General features: G+C 40.6%; 3 gene segments (V, D, J or C); all 3 read right to left on the bottom strand.

Moving 5' to 3' along the window:
- The window catches only part of LOC121620879, a 231,598-nt gene that overhangs the window by 102,499 nt on the left and 110,867 nt on the right, over positions 1-18,232 (bottom strand).
- Positions 10,322-10,772, bottom strand: LOC121620905. The segment is given in 2 exon segments: positions 10,322-10,614; positions 10,705-10,772. Coding segments are annotated over 2 exon segments (333 nt in total).
- Positions 11,997-12,464, bottom strand: LOC121620898. The segment is given in 2 exon segments: positions 11,997-12,322; positions 12,410-12,464. Coding segments are annotated over 2 exon segments (360 nt in total).

Genomic DNA, 18,232 nt, shown 5'->3' on the forward strand with positions numbered 1-18,232 from the left:
AAATTGAAAATTGTCGCACATCTGTCTCAATCTTCGCCTGATTCAGCACAAGTGAATGCTCTCAACAAGAAGGTGCATGACGACAAATCCGGTCATGGTTGTCTTTCAGTGGAAGAGATCAGAGATGCCGAACTGGAAATAATAAAGTTTTGTCAAGGAAGAAGGTTCCCAGATGATTTAGCGTGTCTGCGAAAGAGAGAGTGTGTGAAAGGAAATAGCCACATATACAAGCTCAGTCCCATATTGGAGGATGGGATATTGAGAGTTGGAGGACGACTTAGTAAGGCTGCCATGCCTGAGGAGTCTAAACACCCAGCTATAATCGGTAAAGACCTTCACATCTCAGACCTCATCATATGGCATATCCATCAGGAGGTTGGCCATGGTGGCAGGAACCATGTGCTGTCAAGGCTGCGGCAGCGCTATTGGATTCCTTCGGCTAGTGTTGCCATAAGGAAAGTCCTGGCTAAGTGTGTCATTTGTCGCCGGCTACATGGAGCTGCGGGACAACAGCAAATGGCAGATTTGCCTGTTGACAGAGTTTCAGCTGATGAACCTCCCTTCAGTTGTGTTGGAGTTGACTACTTTGGACCTTTTGACATCAAGCGTGGGAGGAGTCTAGTGAAAAGATATGGAGTCATCTTCACATGTTTGGCAGTAAGAGCAGTGCACATTGAAGTTGCTTTATCTCTGGACACAGATTCATTCATCAATGCCTTACGGCGCTTCATTGCCAGAAGAGGGCAGGTCAAAGAGCTACGTTCCAACAATGGCACTAATTTCGTTGGTGCAGAACGTGAATTGAAACGAGCCATTGAGGGATGGAACCTGGAGCAAATCAATGATGCACTTCTCTTGAAAGGAATCAAGTGGACTTTTAACCCTCCTACTGGTTTCCACCCGGTTTGTTTCACAAGGATGACAGTTATGCACGCCGGAGATGGAAACAGGTACAATACATTTCTGACCTGTTTTGGAAAAGGTGGACGAAGGAATATTTGCCACAGCTACAGGAGTGACAGAAATGGGCAACGGTCAAGTGTAACTTCATCCCTGGCGACATAGTGCTTATAGTGGATGATTCTGCACCTCGGAATTCCTGGATTATCGGAAGGATTACAGAGGTAGTGCCAGATCGAAAAGGATTAGTAGGCCAGGTACGCATCAAGCCCCGGACCAGCACTCTCTGCTGGCCTGTGACCAAGATTTGCCTTCTTCAGGAGTCTGCATTGTGAAGTCTGTTTTTTGTTTTTTTGGCTTCACCTTAGTTTCTTTTTGCTTGTTTGACTTGACTTGAGTGGTTATTCACTCTGAAGAAAGGACAAGTGCTAGTAACCTCTGTCCTGACATGACTTTTCTTGACTTAAAGGAGGAATGAATCAAAGAACTCACATAATTGATGATGGACAATTTGGATTCAGAAGAAAATCATCTTGTGTTGAAAAGAGCAAATATAGCAAGAAAGAGGGAATTGCATTGTACTGTTTATTATTTTGTATATTATATGAATTTTGATATGGTTAATATTCTGTAATTATTACTCATTGCTATGTATTGACGGTAATAATTAGGGGCCGGAATGTAGAGGCCAGCTCTTTGTGGCCGCTATAGACTCGGTAATTTGTTGTTATTATTGTATTGTCACATCGGAGTGGGCGGGTCACGTGGTGGTGGTACGTCAGCATCAGAGGTGGTATAGTCAGCTGTTCACCTGGTATTGGGGTTTTTGAACTGAGAGGGGGTGAACGGGAAGTGCTACTTTTTGCTGACCGCTTGATTTTGCCATTGATAGAATTCCTGCTTTCTGATGTAAGTGCTGTTTTAATCACTAATAAATGCACGAAGCAGTATACTTTTGGAGCAGGTTATTCATTCAACAAAAACTTCAGCCAGCGCGTCGGGCATGGTATGTTTTTTCCCTAGTTCAGCCTCTCGGCGGCTACGTGGATCAGGATAGTGGCCTATACTGTGAAACTGGATTTGACTTAGATCTCAGTCACTGTTTGCTGAAACTGCAGAATGAATGTTTACTGTACATTAGTCCTTCCTCCAAGAGTCCCTCTTATGTGTTTCATGTATCATGTGAAGACTTTGACAAGACCCCATTAATAAAATACTAGACTAGACTAAAGACTAAACAATGATGAACAGCTCAACATGTTTTGTTCATGATGTTTTACTGTTGATTTTCTAAGAAAGTGTTCAGAAGTCAAACCATTTTCAGGACATCGAGGCAAAGAAAATCTTATTAGAAAAAAATGTGAAGAAAACTGTTGAGAATATTAACGAAGCTTTGAAAACAGTAAAAACATGTAACCCCTCAGTACATTCAGCCAATAAAAACAAATTGTACCGTCGGACAAATAAACTGTTTTGTAAAACAAAAGTAAGACACAGACACACACACACTAACAGGTCGCTTCCTCATGCTCACGATTTAAAACTGTTTAGTGAATTTATTGATTATGTTATCATCAGTGTAATGTGTCTTTTTAATGAAAATGTGAAAAACCTAAAACACTGTAACACATGAAGGCAGCAGGTTTCTTTCTGCCCGTGGAGAGATGGAGCTACATTTCCTTCAGATTCAGATATAAATAACTTTGGTGGCTGTTTCATTGCATCAAACTGTCAAATTTTCTTCACATCTTTTCTCAATATTTCTCTGACGTTAAAACTGATGAATAATTCATTTATTATCTGAATCATGCACTTTCTTAACAAATGAAAAAAACTTTATGGAGTATTTGTCTCCATCCACAATATATGTAGAATTTAAGTAAATTGACTTTGTGAGAATAAACAGCAGCTCCTTCAGGCTTCCTGCTGTTCATCTTGAGATCGACTTCCTGTCTGCTGACATGAACTGACACTGACAGATGCAGCTGCACTCACTGCTGATGGTAAACACCTTGTAGTCAAACTTTATAGTCTGTTTTAGTGACAGAGGAGAGAGAAACTTGACACTGACTGCCCTCTAGTGGTGTAATACACGAAACTGCAACATTATTTTTCACTCTCATATTATGACTCACTTTAGATTCCACATCATTTACAGACATTATTGTGTTTTCATTTGTAGAAATGTTTTGTATTTTCAGTAGTTTAATTTCAGCCAACAGATTGTTGTGCTGTCTTTGTTTTTTTTTTTTTATTAACAAGTGATCTTTATTGTGTTTTTAATGCTGAGTCAAATTGTTCTCATAAACAGTTTACAGCAATTTATAGGATAATCTAAAACATATTTGAAGTCTATGTGCATAATGTTATATAATAAAAAGTTTAACAGAAGATTAAAAAATCATCAAAAGCAAAAATATATATGATAAAATTACAATATTAATCCTTTTCAAATAATACTTCATGGTTGGGCTCCACCAGCCTGAAAGATGAGGACAGCAGGTTTTTGTACAGCTGCTCAACCAACTCCAGTCACTGTGAGTCTCGAGCACAATAATAAACAGCAGAGTCTTCAGTCTTCAGACTGTTCATCTGCAGATACACCTGCTGTCTGCTGTTGTCTCTGGAGATGGTAAACCGGCCTTTCACTGACTCAGAGTAGTAGATGGTGCTACCATGAATATACGCAACCCACTCCAGTCGTTTTCCAGGAGCCTGTCTGATCCAGTGCATAGCATAGTCACTGAATGTGAATCCAGAGGCTGTACAGGTCAATCTGTGAGATTCTCTAGGCCTTTTAACCACTGGTTCAGAATGTGTCAGAGATATCCTCCTCATTGCAAGAGGATAGTGATGACCACAGCAGTGGTTTTTATATTTTTCCTTGTTAAATAAGATTTGGTTCAGGTGATGACCTAATCAGTACCTCATTATGTAGAATGAGGTGTGCTTGTGTTGAAATTCAACAGAGACTGGAATGAAAGGGCTGTCATACATGGAGAGATGCTGATTTCACAAAAAAACTGCAGTGGTCTCTAAACTTTTTCCAGAGCTATATGTAGAATTCAAGTAAATTGACTTTGTGTGTGAGAATAAACAGCAGCTCCTTCAGGCTTCCTGCTGTTCATCTTGAGATCTACTTCCTGTCTGCTGACATGAACTGACACTGACAGATGCAGCTGCACTCACTGCTGATGGTAAAACTTTATTGTCAAACTTTATAGTCTGTTTTAGGAACAGAGGAGAGAGAAACTTGACACTGACTGCCCTCTAGTGGTTTTATACGAGAAACTACAACATCATTTTTCGCTCATTATGACTCACTTTAGATTCCACATCATTTACAGACATTATTGTGTTTTCATTTGTAGAAATGTTTCGTATTTGTTTAATTTCAGCAAACAGATTGTTGTGCTGTCTTTGTTCTCTTATCATAAATTGATCTTTATTGTGTTTTTAATCTGATTAATGTTTAGTTGAAATTTTTTGAGAAACATATTTACATGAATTTACATGACTCTTGAAAGAAATTTGTGTAATCTAAATGTAGAATATAAGATCAGATGCAAAACGAATATAAAAACATTATATATAGTAGAATATAAAATGTAGATACTATTAAAATGATACTTCATTGTTTTCTCCACCAGCCTGAAACATCAGCACTGTAGGTTTTTATACAACAGTAAAAGCTGTAAAAAGACTGAGGCTCAGGTTAGAGAATCAGGAAAATTATTTAATTACAAAATAATGTTTATTGTTCAGATGCTGTTTTCTCTGAAGAGTTTTAATAAAGTTTTGTTATGGAATAAACAAGCTATGTCTCAGTAATATGATTTCTACATTCATATCTCAGTTTGGAAATATTTTGTGTTCATGGTAACTGTGTTGTATCTTTATTTTCATGTGTCCTGATCTGAGGACATTTTGTTATGTCTCGTCATGTCTGTTGATGTGTTTGGTTGACTGGCATCATGTTTTGTCGTGCACTTCCTGTGAAACCTAACTCTCCTCTCGTTTCAGACCCTTGACTTCCTGGTGTCCTTCCCGCCTTCTGATTGTCTGCCCCGCCCTGATTGTTTCCACCTGTTCCTTGTTACCTCATGTATATATAGTCTGCATCTCCCTTTGTCCTTTGCCAGATTGTCTTGTTGATCCTGTGTATCTTGTCTTTGCCTTGCCTGTGAGTTCTTGATTACTGTTGTGTTTTGCCTTGATGAAAACCTGAGCATCTTTTGTTCGTAGCTTACCAAGTACCTTTTGTTCTTCCTTGTAAAATACCTGAGAGATTTTTGCTATTAAAACCAGCCTTTGAGCTTTTGAATTTTCTTGGTGTTTGCATTTTGAGTCCAAACCCCTTGAGCATGAGCACTTGTTTCATCCTGTGAGAGGGTCTGATGAGGACTGCAGGTTTTTGTACAGCTGCTCAACCAACTCCAGTCACTGTGAGTCTCGAGCACAATAATAAACAGCAGAGTCTTCAGTCTTCAGACTGTTCATCTGCAGATACACCTGCTGTCTGCTGTTGTCTCTGGAGATGGTAAACCGGCCTTTCACTGACTCAGAGTAGACTTTCCCATCATTGTCATTTTCAACCCAGGCGATCCACTCCAGTCCTTTTCCAGGAGCCTGTCTGACCCAGTTCATATCATAGTCACTGAATGTGAATCCAGAGGCTGTACAGGTCAATCTGTGAGATTCTCCAGGCCTTTTAACCACTGATTCAGATTCTGTCAGAGTCTGACCATCAACACCTGTCAAGAGGAGAAAAGACATCAAGTGAAATCAGCTGATGACACAAATAAAAGCTCTATTAGATGAAGATGAGTGTAGATCTTCACCTGCCCAGCAGATAGTTAACAGCAGCAGTCCTGTCCTATAGTCCATCATGTTCAACTGTGTGTCCACTGTTCTCTGTCCTCCTCTCTGCAGTCAGATAAGTAGAGGTGGAAGACATCTGACTTTTGCATTGACTCCTCCTCACACTGTGGAACTGGATTTGACTTGGATCTCAGTCACTATTTGCTGAAACTGCAGAATGAATTTTTCCTGTTCATGAGTCATTCCTCCAAGAGTCCCTCTTATGTGTTTCATGTATCATTTGAAGTATTTGTCAAGACCCCATTAATAAATTACACTGACTAAATAATGACAGCAGCTCAACAGATGTTGTTTATGATGTTTTACTGTTGATTTTCTAAGAAAGTGTTCAGAAGTCAAACAATTTTCAGGACAGCAAGGCAAATTAATATCATTACAAAAAAAAGTGGCCATGAATAAACATGTTTTTCAGCCAAAAAAAACAAATTGTCCGATCGGACAAGTAAACAGTTTTGTAAAACAAAAGTAAGACACACACACACACACACACACACACACACACACACACACACACACACACACACACACACCGCTTCCTCATGCTCACTATTTAAAGCTGTTTAGTGTATTTATTGATTATGTTATCATCAGTGTGTCTTTTTAATGAAAATGTGAAAAACCTAAAACACTGTAACACATGAAGGCAGCAGGTTTCTTTCTGCCCATGAAGAGATGGAGCTACATTTCCTTCATATTCAGATATAAAAAGTTTGGTGCCTGTTTTATTGCATCAAACTGTCAAATTTTCTTCACATCTTTTCTCAATTTTTTTCTGCAGTTCAAACTTGTGAATAATTCATTTATTATCTGAATCATACACTTTTTTAACAAATGAAAAAACTTTATGAAGTATTTATCTCCATCCACAATATATGTAGAATTCAGGTAAATTGACTTTGTTTGTGAGAATAAACAGCAGCTCCTTCAGGCTTCCTGCTGTTCATCTTGAGATCTACTTCCTGTCTGCTGACATGAACTGACACTGACAGATGCAGCTGCACTCACTGCTGATGGTAACCACCTTATAGTCAAACTTTATAGTCTGTTTTAGTCACAGAGGAGAGAGAAACTTGACACTGACTGCCCTCTAGTGGTTTTATACAAGAAGCTGTAACATTATTTTTCATATGATGAATCACTTTAGATTCCTGTCTTTCACTGACTCAGAGTAAAAGTGCTTGTAACTTGACATAGTAACATCAGACTCAATCAGTCACACATCTGTTTATTAGGCCACACAGGAGAGAAACAGGAAGAAAATCTGTTTCCTGGAGTAAATTATTATTATTAATCAGCATCTTGTATCTTGTCCACTTAAACTACTTTGTGATATTGATATCTTTAAAACTGATGTCAGTTTAATGGACCCCTTTAAGATGATTTTTGGTCAAAAAAGATCTTCATTAAAATCAGAGATGCAGAGAGGCTCACAAATGACTGCTGTCATGTAAAATGTAACGATCACCACTTCATTAATGTATCATGAATCACAAAGAGCGAGGCCAGGACACAGATGCAGAGACGAGACAAAATGTATTTGCAACAAGAGAAAGCCTATAAGGTGTTTACCATCAGCAGTGCACTCACTGCTGATGGTAAACACCTTATAGGCAAACTTTATAGTCTGTTTTAGTGACAGAGGAGAGAGAAACCTGACACTGACTGCCCTCTAGTGGTTTTATACAGGAAACTGCAACATTATTTTTCACTCTCATATTATGACTCACTTTAGATTCCACTTCATTTACAGACATTATTGTGTTTTCATTTGTAGAAATGTTTTGTATTCGTAGCAGTTTAATTTCAGCAAACAGATTGCTGTGCTGTCTTTCTTTTTTTTATCAACAAGTGATCTTTATTGTGTTTTTAATGTGATTGATATTGAGTATAATTTTTACTCAGAATAATTTTCAGTAATCTATATAATTGATTGCATTAAAACTACATGTAATGTAAACAAATAAAATAACAAAAACATATATATAGAATGTTACTGAATTAAAATAAAGAATACGAACATGATAAATTATATGTCTTGCATTGGCTGCTTTATTGTTGTTCAGTATTTGGTCTGTCACCTCAGTAAAGATGAGGACTGCAGGTTTTTGTACAGCTGCTCAACCAACTCCAGTCACTGTGAGTTTCGAGCACAATAATAAACAGCAGAGTCTTCAGTCTTCACACTGTTCATCTGCAGATACAGCTGCTGTCTGCTGTTGTCTCTGGAGATGGTAAACCGGCCTTTCACTGACTCAGAGTAGTAGATGGTGCTACCATCATAATTGATAGCAGAAACCCACTCCAGTCCTTTTCCAGGAGCCTGTCTGACCCAGTGCATCCAGTAGCTGCTGAATGTGAATCCAGAGGCTGTACAGGTCAACCTGTGAGATTCTCCAGGCCTTTTAACCACTGGTTCAGATTCTGTCAGAGTCTGACCATCAACACCTGTCAAGAGGAGAAAAGACATCAATGAAATCAGCTGATGACACAAATAAAAGCTCTATTAGATGAAGATGAGTGTAGATCTTCACCTGCCCAGCAGATAGTTAACAGCAGCAGTCCTGTCCTATAGTCCATCATATTCAACTGTGTGTCCACTGTTCTCTGTCCTCCTCTCTGCAGTCAGATAAGTAGAGGTGGAAGACACCTGACTTTTGCATTGACTCCTCCTCACAGGGAAGAGAAAAGTGAATTCAACCTGAATGTCACTTGTCTGTCTTCTCTGAGTTGTGATTGGTTTTCATAATTTTATTTAATTTGATTTGCCATCTGCCACATTTATTATCACAGTGGAAATTTTTATGTTGAAGTTTAGATTTAGCTTTAGATTTATTTGTCCTTTCCAAGGAATTTTTTTCCACCTTCCATACAGCCTCAAGAGTACAAAAATACATCAAACTTTACTTCTGTGGGAACAACAACATGCACCCACCACAAGCACATTCACAAACTTCACATGCACATACACACAACCTCAGTTGGGATCTTCTATTCAGCTCTGTTATGTCAGAGGGGACAAAACTCCTGCTGAACTTCACTTTTTTTCATAACAGCGACCTGTAATGGCGACCAGATGGATGGAGTACAAAGTGTAGGTTGAGGGGGTGACTGGGGTCAGGTGCTATGTCTGCAGTGGCAGTGCTGATGAGGTCTTGGAGGTTGGGGGTCGGCAGGCCAATGATCTTGTGTGTGATCTTTGTTCATCTGTACTTGTTGGGGGTTGACAGAATATTAAAGAAGCAGGGGGAGCAGTCGAGGAGGATGGGCTGAACTATGCTTTTGTAGAGTAGCAGCAGAAGATGGGGGGCAACGGAAAGTGCTCTGAGTTTGAGGATGATGGAGAGTCTTTGTTGGCAGCATTTATGGATGTCAGTGGTGTGTTGGTCAAACTCAGTTTATTTTCCAGGGTGAGTCCAAGATATTTGAAGCTCTCCACCACTTCAACAACCTCAGCATTGATGCTGATGGGGGTGTGGGTGGGGCTTGAGGTTGACCTGTTCTTTTGTTTTGGAAACATTTAACTGCAGGTGATTGTCCGTTCACCACTGTGTGTGATGGAAGATGTAGTCATGGTAACCGAGTAGTGCAAGTACAGCAGTGTCATCCGAGTATTTCAGGTATATGATGATGGGTGAGGTGCTGACACAGTCATTGGTGTGGAGGGTTAACAGGAAAGGGCTCAGGACACAACCTTGTGGGGCTCCAGTGTTGCTGATGGAGGATGAGGATGTTGTGCTGCCCACTCTAACAGATTGTGGTCTGTCGCTGAGGAAGCTGTGTACCCAGTGGATGAGAAGTGGTGGGACATCCAGGTGATGGAGTTTCCTGATCATCTGGAGTCGATGTATAAGGACCTGAGTTCAGTTATTCACATTTGAATTCACTTGGAATGTATTCTTTCTTAGTTCGTTCTGGGTTTCCATGTTGGGTTACCTGCATTCATATTTTCAATTTATTAGATTTTTTTGTTCAAGTTCAGCTTCTTGTTCTCTTTCTTCCTTTTGTTATGAAGAGAAGTTGAAATTATTATTCCTCTTAAAACTGTTTCCCTGTTTCCCACAGAAGAGTTGCTGATGACTTTGGAGGATTCATTTATTTCAATCTGTTGTAATGAGACTGTTCAGCTCACGGTCTTGGAGAAGAGATGTGTTAAAGTGCCCTCTGTTTTTGGCTTAATGAAGACTGCTTCTATTCCAAAAAGGTAGAACAGGGACATGGTCACTAATATTAACAATAAGAAGAACAATTTCTCAATGTTTACTAATTTCTTCATCCACCCTAAAATCTGCCTGTATTTACAAACAGGATGTATTCACTGTTTACAGTGACGTGAGTTGAGTGTACATTCAAACAGAGTGATTGTGGCAAATAACAGCTTTAAGAGGAGTATTTATTTAACAGACTCTGTTGAGAGAAATTTTGCTCAAACATCATGAAATGATCATCATTAAAATCAACAAGTGACACAGAGACAGCTGGATGTTCCCAGTGGTGGTAAACAGAGGAAGTAGTTTTTGTATGACTCTCCTATTATGGTCTCTCACTGTGACTCTCTGGCACAGTAATACACAGCAGTGTCTTCAGGCTGCACATTCTGTCCATTTAGAGTCACTGTGTTGCTGGAAGAGTCCAAGTCGATACTGAACTTGTTCTTCAGTGAATCTTTGACATCTGTGTCAAGACTAATCCACTCCAGTGGTTTCCCTGCAGGCTGTCTGATCCAAGCTGTGTAGTAGCTGCCAACAGAATAAGAGACCTGACAGGTGATGGTCAGACGTTGACCTGGCTGCACAGTCACAGAGGCTGGCTGTGTCACCTGTTCACACTTCACACCTGTTGAAAAAAGACAATGTTTTGGATCAAACGATCAAGTTAAACTGCTAAAGAAGAACTGTGGACTTTGACACATCCAGAGAGACTCACATCCAGCTGCCAACAGCAGCAGCAGAGCTACAGAAAACATGGTTGATGTTGAAAGTGACGTGCTGTGAACTCCACTGACAGCCTGATGTGGAGGTTTTATAGCTGAGTAACAAGGAAGCTCACTGAGTTTGCATAGAATCAAACATACGAAGCATCAATGTTGCTCTAACTGGAACAAATAGAAGAGTCTGTTGACTGTTCTGAGAAACTATTCATGTCTAAATGTGTTGTATTGACAACAATTCAATATTAAAACATGATGCCAATTCTTGTAGAATGGCAAACAATAACAAGGATCATTAATAGTATTCTGAATGTGAATATTAACATGAATCATGGATGATGGAAAACATATTGGTTAAAATCAACATTGAAATAACAATGATGATGTGCAGCCATAGAAACAAAAGGATTAACCACCAAGAATGTAGCTTTCTATCAGCCATGTTTCCAGTGTGTTTAGCATGTTTTCAAATCATGAAAACACACTTTAAATATGATGTGAGCTGTTTTCCTGACAGAGTTGATTTACTGTCACCACCTCCAACATCACATTCATGATTCACTTCAAACGTATGAAGCTTTGTTGTATCTGCAGCATTTATTGATTCATTTATTTGCACACCTCCTGTTCTTACTGACTGTATTTGCTTCAGAGATAAATACAGTGACAGCAGCCAGGATCATGTCAAAAGTCTGAAAACTTCAGTCTGATGCTGCTGCTTTGCATAAAAGCTTTGAATGGTTTCAGTGTTTGCAGACTCGAGAGGAGCAGCTCCTTCAGGCTTCCTGCTGTTCATCTTGAGATCTACTTCCTGTCTGCTGACATGAACTGACACTGACAGATGCAGCTGCACTCACTGCTGATGGTAAACACCTTATAGTCAAACTTTATCGTCTGTTTTAGTGACAGAGGAGAGAGAAACTTGACACTGACTGCCCTCTTGTGTTCATCAGAGGAACTGCAATATTATTTGACATGGTTGTGACTCACTTCAAAGAAGAAATAACATAAAAATTAATTTGGTGGAAATATGTATTTGTAGTATTTCTTTAATTCATACCTGGAGAATGACTTCAACAGCTTATTTTGCTGTCATTGGCTATTTTGTGATGAAGTCATAATGAGGCTTCTATTTAATTACATATTTATTGTCATTGCTGTTGGGTGATGATACTTTCATCATTAGTTTTCAATTTTTTGTTGAAAAAAAAAGTAAGAATAAAAATGTTTTTCTTTGTCACGACAATCAACTCAGTAAAGATGAGGACTGCAGGTTTTTGTACAGCTGCTCAACCAACTCCAGTCACTGTGAGTCTCGAGCACAATAATAAACAGCAGAGTCTTCAGTCTTCAGACTGTTCATCTGCAGATACACCTGCTGTCTGCTGTTGTCTCTGGAGATGGTAAACCGGCCTTTCACTGACTCAGAGTCGTAGATGTAGCTATCATCATAAATAGCAGCAACCCACTCCAATCCTTTTCCAGGAGCCTGTCTGATCCAGTGCATATAGTAGCTGCTGAATGTGAATCCAGAGCCTGTACAGGTCAATCTGTGAGATTCTCCAGGCCTTTTAACCACTGGTTTAGATTCTGTCAGAGTCTGACCATCAACACCTGTCAAGAGGAGAAAAGACATCAAGTGGAATCAGCTGATGACACAAATGAAAGCTCTATTAGATGAAGATGAGTGTAGATCTTCACCTGCCCAGCAGATAGTTAACAGCAGCAATCCTGTCCTATAGTCCATCATGTTCAACTGTGTGTCCACTGTTCTCTGTCCTCCTCTCTGCAGTCAGATAAGTAGAGGTGGAAGACCTCTGATTTTGCATTGACTCCTCCTCACAGGGAGGAGAAAACTGAATTCAACTTGAACTTGATCACATGTCTGTCTCATCTGAATAAGTGTTTCATGAGAAAGAATCGACCATCCAGGTCGGTCAGACTTTAAACATTTCTAACAATTCTCAAACTGTGTAACTTGTTCATCAACATTAACACAGCAGCCAAATAACGACATTCAGTCACAGACCAGCCAGAAGCAGACTTTGTTTGTGAGAATAAACAGCAGCTCCTTCAGGCTTCCTGCTGTTCATCTTGAGATCTACTTCCTGTCTGCTGACATGAACTGACACTGACAGATGCAGCTGCACTCACTGCTGATGGTAAACACCTGAAAGCCAAACTTTATAGTCTGTTTTAGTAACAGAGGAGAGAGAAACTTGACACTGACTGCCCTCTAGTGATTTAATACAAGAACCTGCAACATTATTTTTCACTCTCATATTATGACTCACTTTAGATTCCACATCATTTACAGACATTATTGTGTTTTCATTTGTAGAAATGTTTCATATTTGGAGTAGTTTGATTTCAGCAAACAGATTGTTGTGCTGTCTTTGTTCTTTTATCAACAAGTGATCTTTATTGTGTTTTTAATGTCTTTGATATTTTGGATGATTTTTACTCAGAAAGAAATTCAGTCATTTATAATTAATTATATTAAATATATACATGTCATGCAAACAGAATATAAAATAACACAAAAAATATGGGTATAAAATGTTACTAACTTAAAATATACAATTTGAACATTATAAATAATATGTCTTGCATTGGCTGCTTTATTGTTCAATATTTGGTCTGTCAGCTCAGTAAAGATGAGGACTGCAGGTTTTTGTACAGCTGCTTAACCAACTCCAGTCACTGTGAGTATCGAGCACAATAATAAACAGCAGAGTCTTCAGTCTTCAGACTGTTCATCTGCAGATACACCTGCTGTCTGCTGTTGTCTCTGGAGATGGTAAACCGGCCTTTCACTGACTCAGAGTAGTATTTGCTGTTGCCACCACCATCAGCAGAAACCCACTCCAGTCCTTTTCCAGGAGCCTGTCTGACCCAGTGCATCCAGTAGCTGCTGAGTGTGAATCCAGAGGCTGTACAGGTCAATCTGTGAGATTCTCCAGGCCTTTTAACCACTGGTTCAGATTGTGTCAGAGTCTGACCATCAACACCTGTCAAGAGGAGAAAAGACATCAAGTGAAATCAGCTGATGACACAAATAAAAGCTCTTTTAGATGAAGATGAGTGTAGATCTTCACCTGCCCAGCAGATAGTTAACAGCAGCAGTCCTGTCCTATAGTCCATCATGTTCAACTGTGTGTCCACTGTTCTCTGTCCTCCTCTCTGCAGTCAGATAAGTAGAGGTGGAAGACATCTGACTTTTGCATTGACTCCTCCTCACAGGGAGGAGAAAACTGAATTTAACTTGAACATCACATGTCTGTCTCGTCTGAATAAATGTTTCATGACGACAAGTGACCATCCAAGTTGGTCAGACTTTAAACATTTCTAACAATTCTCAAATTGGGCAACTTGTTCATCAACATTAACACAGCAGCCAAATAACAACACACAGTCACAGACCAGCCAGAAGCAGCAAGGTTCATTCCTTTCCGAGTTGTGCACAGACAGCAGCATCAGATCTGCTGCACCCACATGACGTATAAACATTGCTCGACTACACCACAGAGACAGAGGATGTAAATAGCTTCTCTGCAATGATTTCACTTCAGCACTGATTTTATTTTGCTGCAGTCCAGTGATTGATATTCATCTGTTTCAGGGAAAGCATGAAGAAAGTTCAGTCTGTGTGTGAACACTGATGGTCTGATGACAGGTGTCACGATTCACTCCTGAAGAGTTGCTGATGGTGTATTTGTGACACACACACACACACACACGCACACACACACACACACACAAACACACACAGGTCGCTTCCTCATGCTCACTATTTAAAGCTGATTTCGTGAATTTATTGATCAGTACAATGCGTGATTTTTCTCATGAAAATGTGACAAAACCTAAAACACTGTAACACATGGAGGCAGCAGGTTTCTTTCTGCCCATGGAGAGATGGAGCTACATTTCCTTCACAATCAGATATAAATAACTTTGGTGCCTGTTTTATTGCATCAAACTATAAATATTTTCTTCACATCTTATCTCAATATTTCTCTGCAATTCAAACTTAAAAATGATTCCTTGATTACTTTAATAATGCACTTTTTTAACAAATGAAAAAAAATAAAGTATTTGTCTCCATCCACAATATTTGTAGAATTCAAGTAAATTGATTTTGTTTGGTAGCATAAACAGCAGCTCCTTCAGGCTTCCTGCTGTTCATCTTGAGATCTACTTCCTGTCTGCTGACATGAACTGACACTGACAGATGCAGCTGCACTCACTGCTAATGGTTTTCAAATCATGAAAACACACTTTAAATATGATGTGAGCTGTTTTCCTGACAGAGTTGATTTACTGTCAGCACAGCCTACATCACATCCATGATTCACTTCAAACGTATGAGCACAGCTTTGTTGGAACTGCAGCATTTATTGATTGATTTCTTTGCTCACTTCCTGTTCTTACTGACTAGCACGTAACATTAGCTAACTGGTAGCATCGGAACTGTATTGTCTTCTTCTGTTCTTCTTAGCGGTTAGCATTAGCATTAGCAATAGTTAAATGGTAGCACTACCTGGAGCATCTCTGGGTCAGTTGAACGTGGTGGTGCTGTTTGGATTGTGTAGGAGCAGTGTGAACTGGCACTAGGGGGGGTGACTCTGGGACGCCGGAGTGCACTGCCTAACCTCCTGGAGGTGTAGTGGGACTAAGTATGCGAAACACTGTTGAAGGGAGGTTTCCACCTGATGACCCCCAGAGACGTGTTAGGAATCACTGCTCTTTGGCGTGTATAGAGGCAGATTAGAGCTCCAAGGTTCTTCACTGAGAATGAATCCTCTTTTTGAGCACAAGTATCTTGTGTTTAAATTAACTCACAACTAGCTTGGCTAGTGACTGTTGTGAATAGAGCAGCTGACAACAAGGGAAAGACCATGTGACTGCTTGGAAAGACAGCTGACAGGAGGGAAAAGACCCCACAGGTGCTGGTATGGGCTAGCAACCCATGGCAGCAGTGGCAAGCCTTAACCTTGCTACAACCAGACTTAGCTACAACCAATATAAGGAAAATACCCCAAGAGTCAGCGAGAGCAGGGGTGGAAGATGACTCACAGGTGGATTGCATGGTAACGAACAGGATAACGGATCTGACTATGCCTTGGATACATGACTCAATGAGGGATGGGGGCATGGACCCATCTCTTAGGGCCAGAGGTAGCAGTACTCAGGTGACAGTGAAGGCAACTAAGGAGAGAAAAAGTTGTGCAGCAGAGGATAAGAAGCTTCAAGTTTGCCCATGTGGCTGGCAGAAAATAACATCAATCCGAGGCCTTTGAACTCATCAGGGAAGAAGGAAGTGTTTAGCGGTGGAAGGGCAGAGTGGCTGCATCGACCAGTACTTCTTGAGAAGTCAGTCGAATCAGTCGGATGAAGTCCAGCGACAGGTAGAAAACCACAGTTCGCAGGATATCAGTAACACTATCCCTGGAGAGGAGGAGGTACGGAGAGGGGATGCAGTTGGTGTTGAGGTCAACAGGCCAGCCAAGGAGAGAAGCATGGAGCAGAAAGCTAGAGTTAGGTGTCCGAGGGCTAATGATAGCAAAGAGTGGGAGGCAGTTGATAGAGATTTATCAGTCATATTAAGCAGGCTTAGAGGAGATGTAGTGGAGAAATTGGATAAAATTGGAGATGTGATCTACTCCTATGGTCGAGAGAGATTTGGGGTGCTTGTCAAAAGGAAAGGCGAGAGGATGCAGGTCGGCAAGACTAGGCGGCAAAGAGAAATAGAGAAGTTAGTAAAGGAAAGGCGGCAGTTAAGAAAGCAGTGGAGGAAGGCGACAGAAGAAGAAAGAGAGGGAATTAAGGTGTTGCAGGAGGAACTGAGAAGCAGGTTAGCAGTACTCAGAAGGGCAGAACACCTTAGGGAGAAGAGAAAGAAGAAGGAACGTGCAAGGTCAGCATTTTTTAGGAACCCCTTTAATTTTGTGAAAGGCTTGTTTAATCAAGAAAAAGGAGGGCAACTTAAGGCAACGAAATCAGAGATTGAACAGTATTTGAAGTCGACGTATTCAGATTCAAAGGAGAATAGGAACATAGGTCTTCCACCTGACATGCCACCATTAGGGGAAGTGGAGCAGGAGATGGATGTGAGCCCACCTAGGTGGAGAGTGTGTTGTGGAGGTGGTTAGGCGTGCAAAGGCTTCTTCGGCCCCAGGGCCTAATGGAGTCCCCTACCGTGTCTATAAGAGTGCACCTGGCATCTTAAGGACACTATGGAGATACCTGAGTATAGTTTGGGAGAAACAAAGTATTCCAAGAGCATGGCGCAGGGAAGGAGGTGTCTTCATCCCTAAGGAGAAGGAGTCATCAGACCTTAGCCAGTTTCGGATGATTTCTCTCCTAAATGTTGAGGGAAAGATTTTCTTTAGTATCGTAGCACAGAGGCTGGCTAATTACTTAGAAAGGAATGGTATGATAGATACGACAGTGCAAAAATACCAGGATTTGCGGGATGCTTAGAGCATACTAGCATGATTTGGCATCAGATTCAGACAGCTAAGAGGGAGAAAAGAGACTTGAATGTTGTATTTTTAGATCTGGCTAATGTGTTTGGGTCAGTGCCACATAACCGTATTTGGAGTTCCTTTGACTACTTTAAAGTGCCGGAGATAGTTGTTAACTTGGTGAAAGCATATTTCCAAGACATCAGACTGTGTGCAAGTAGCGCAGAGCTCACAACAGGCTGGCAAAGATTGGAGGTTGGTATTATGGCAGGATGTACAGTTTCCCTGCTAGCTTTCACAATGGCTATGGAGGTAATTATTAGGGCTTCCACGTGGGTCGTAGGTGGGGAGAGACGGCAGAATGGAATGCGTCTTCCACCAATTAGGGCTTATATGGATGATATGACACTGCTAACTTCAACAGTGCCATGTACAAGGAGGCTGTTAGATAAAGTCAATCAGAATCTCAAGTGGGCTAGTATGAAGATTAAGCCTAGTAAGTCAAGGAGTATTTCAATATACAGAGGGAAAGTAAGTGATAGGAAGTTTGCTATAGATGGGGAGGAAATCCCAACAATTAGGGAGAAATCAGTTAAGAGTCTAGGACGGTGGTACAATGTGGACCTGAATGATGTTGAACAGGTTGTGCAATTTAGAAAGGATGTTGCAGAAGGGCTGGAGAGAATAGATAAATCAGGGCTCCCAGGAAAGAGAGAGAATGGAAAGGCTAGTTAGCTCTTATATTAGAAAATGGTTGGGTGCTCCCAGGTGCTTAAGCAATGTAGCTTTGTATGGGAAAGGAATGCTTCAGCTGCCAGTATCCAGTCTAACAGAGGAGTTTAAATGCACGAAGGTTAGGACAGAACTTTTATTTTCTGGGAGTAAGGACATGATAGTTAGCAATGTGGTTCCGAATCCTTCTGGGGGGAGGAAATGGAACCCAAGGGCAGCAGTGCAGGAGGCAGAGGCAGCTCTTAGGCATGCAGAAATAGTAGGAAATGTTGAATTTGGCCGGGGAGGCTTGGGGCTTGGCCCTGGCAAACCAGTGTGGAATAAA

This window comes from Chelmon rostratus, chromosome 17, assembly GCF_017976325.1.
Source record: "Chelmon rostratus isolate fCheRos1 chromosome 17, fCheRos1.pri, whole genome shotgun sequence".
Classification (NCBI taxonomy): Eukaryota; Metazoa; Chordata; class Actinopteri; order Chaetodontiformes; family Chaetodontidae; genus Chelmon; species Chelmon rostratus.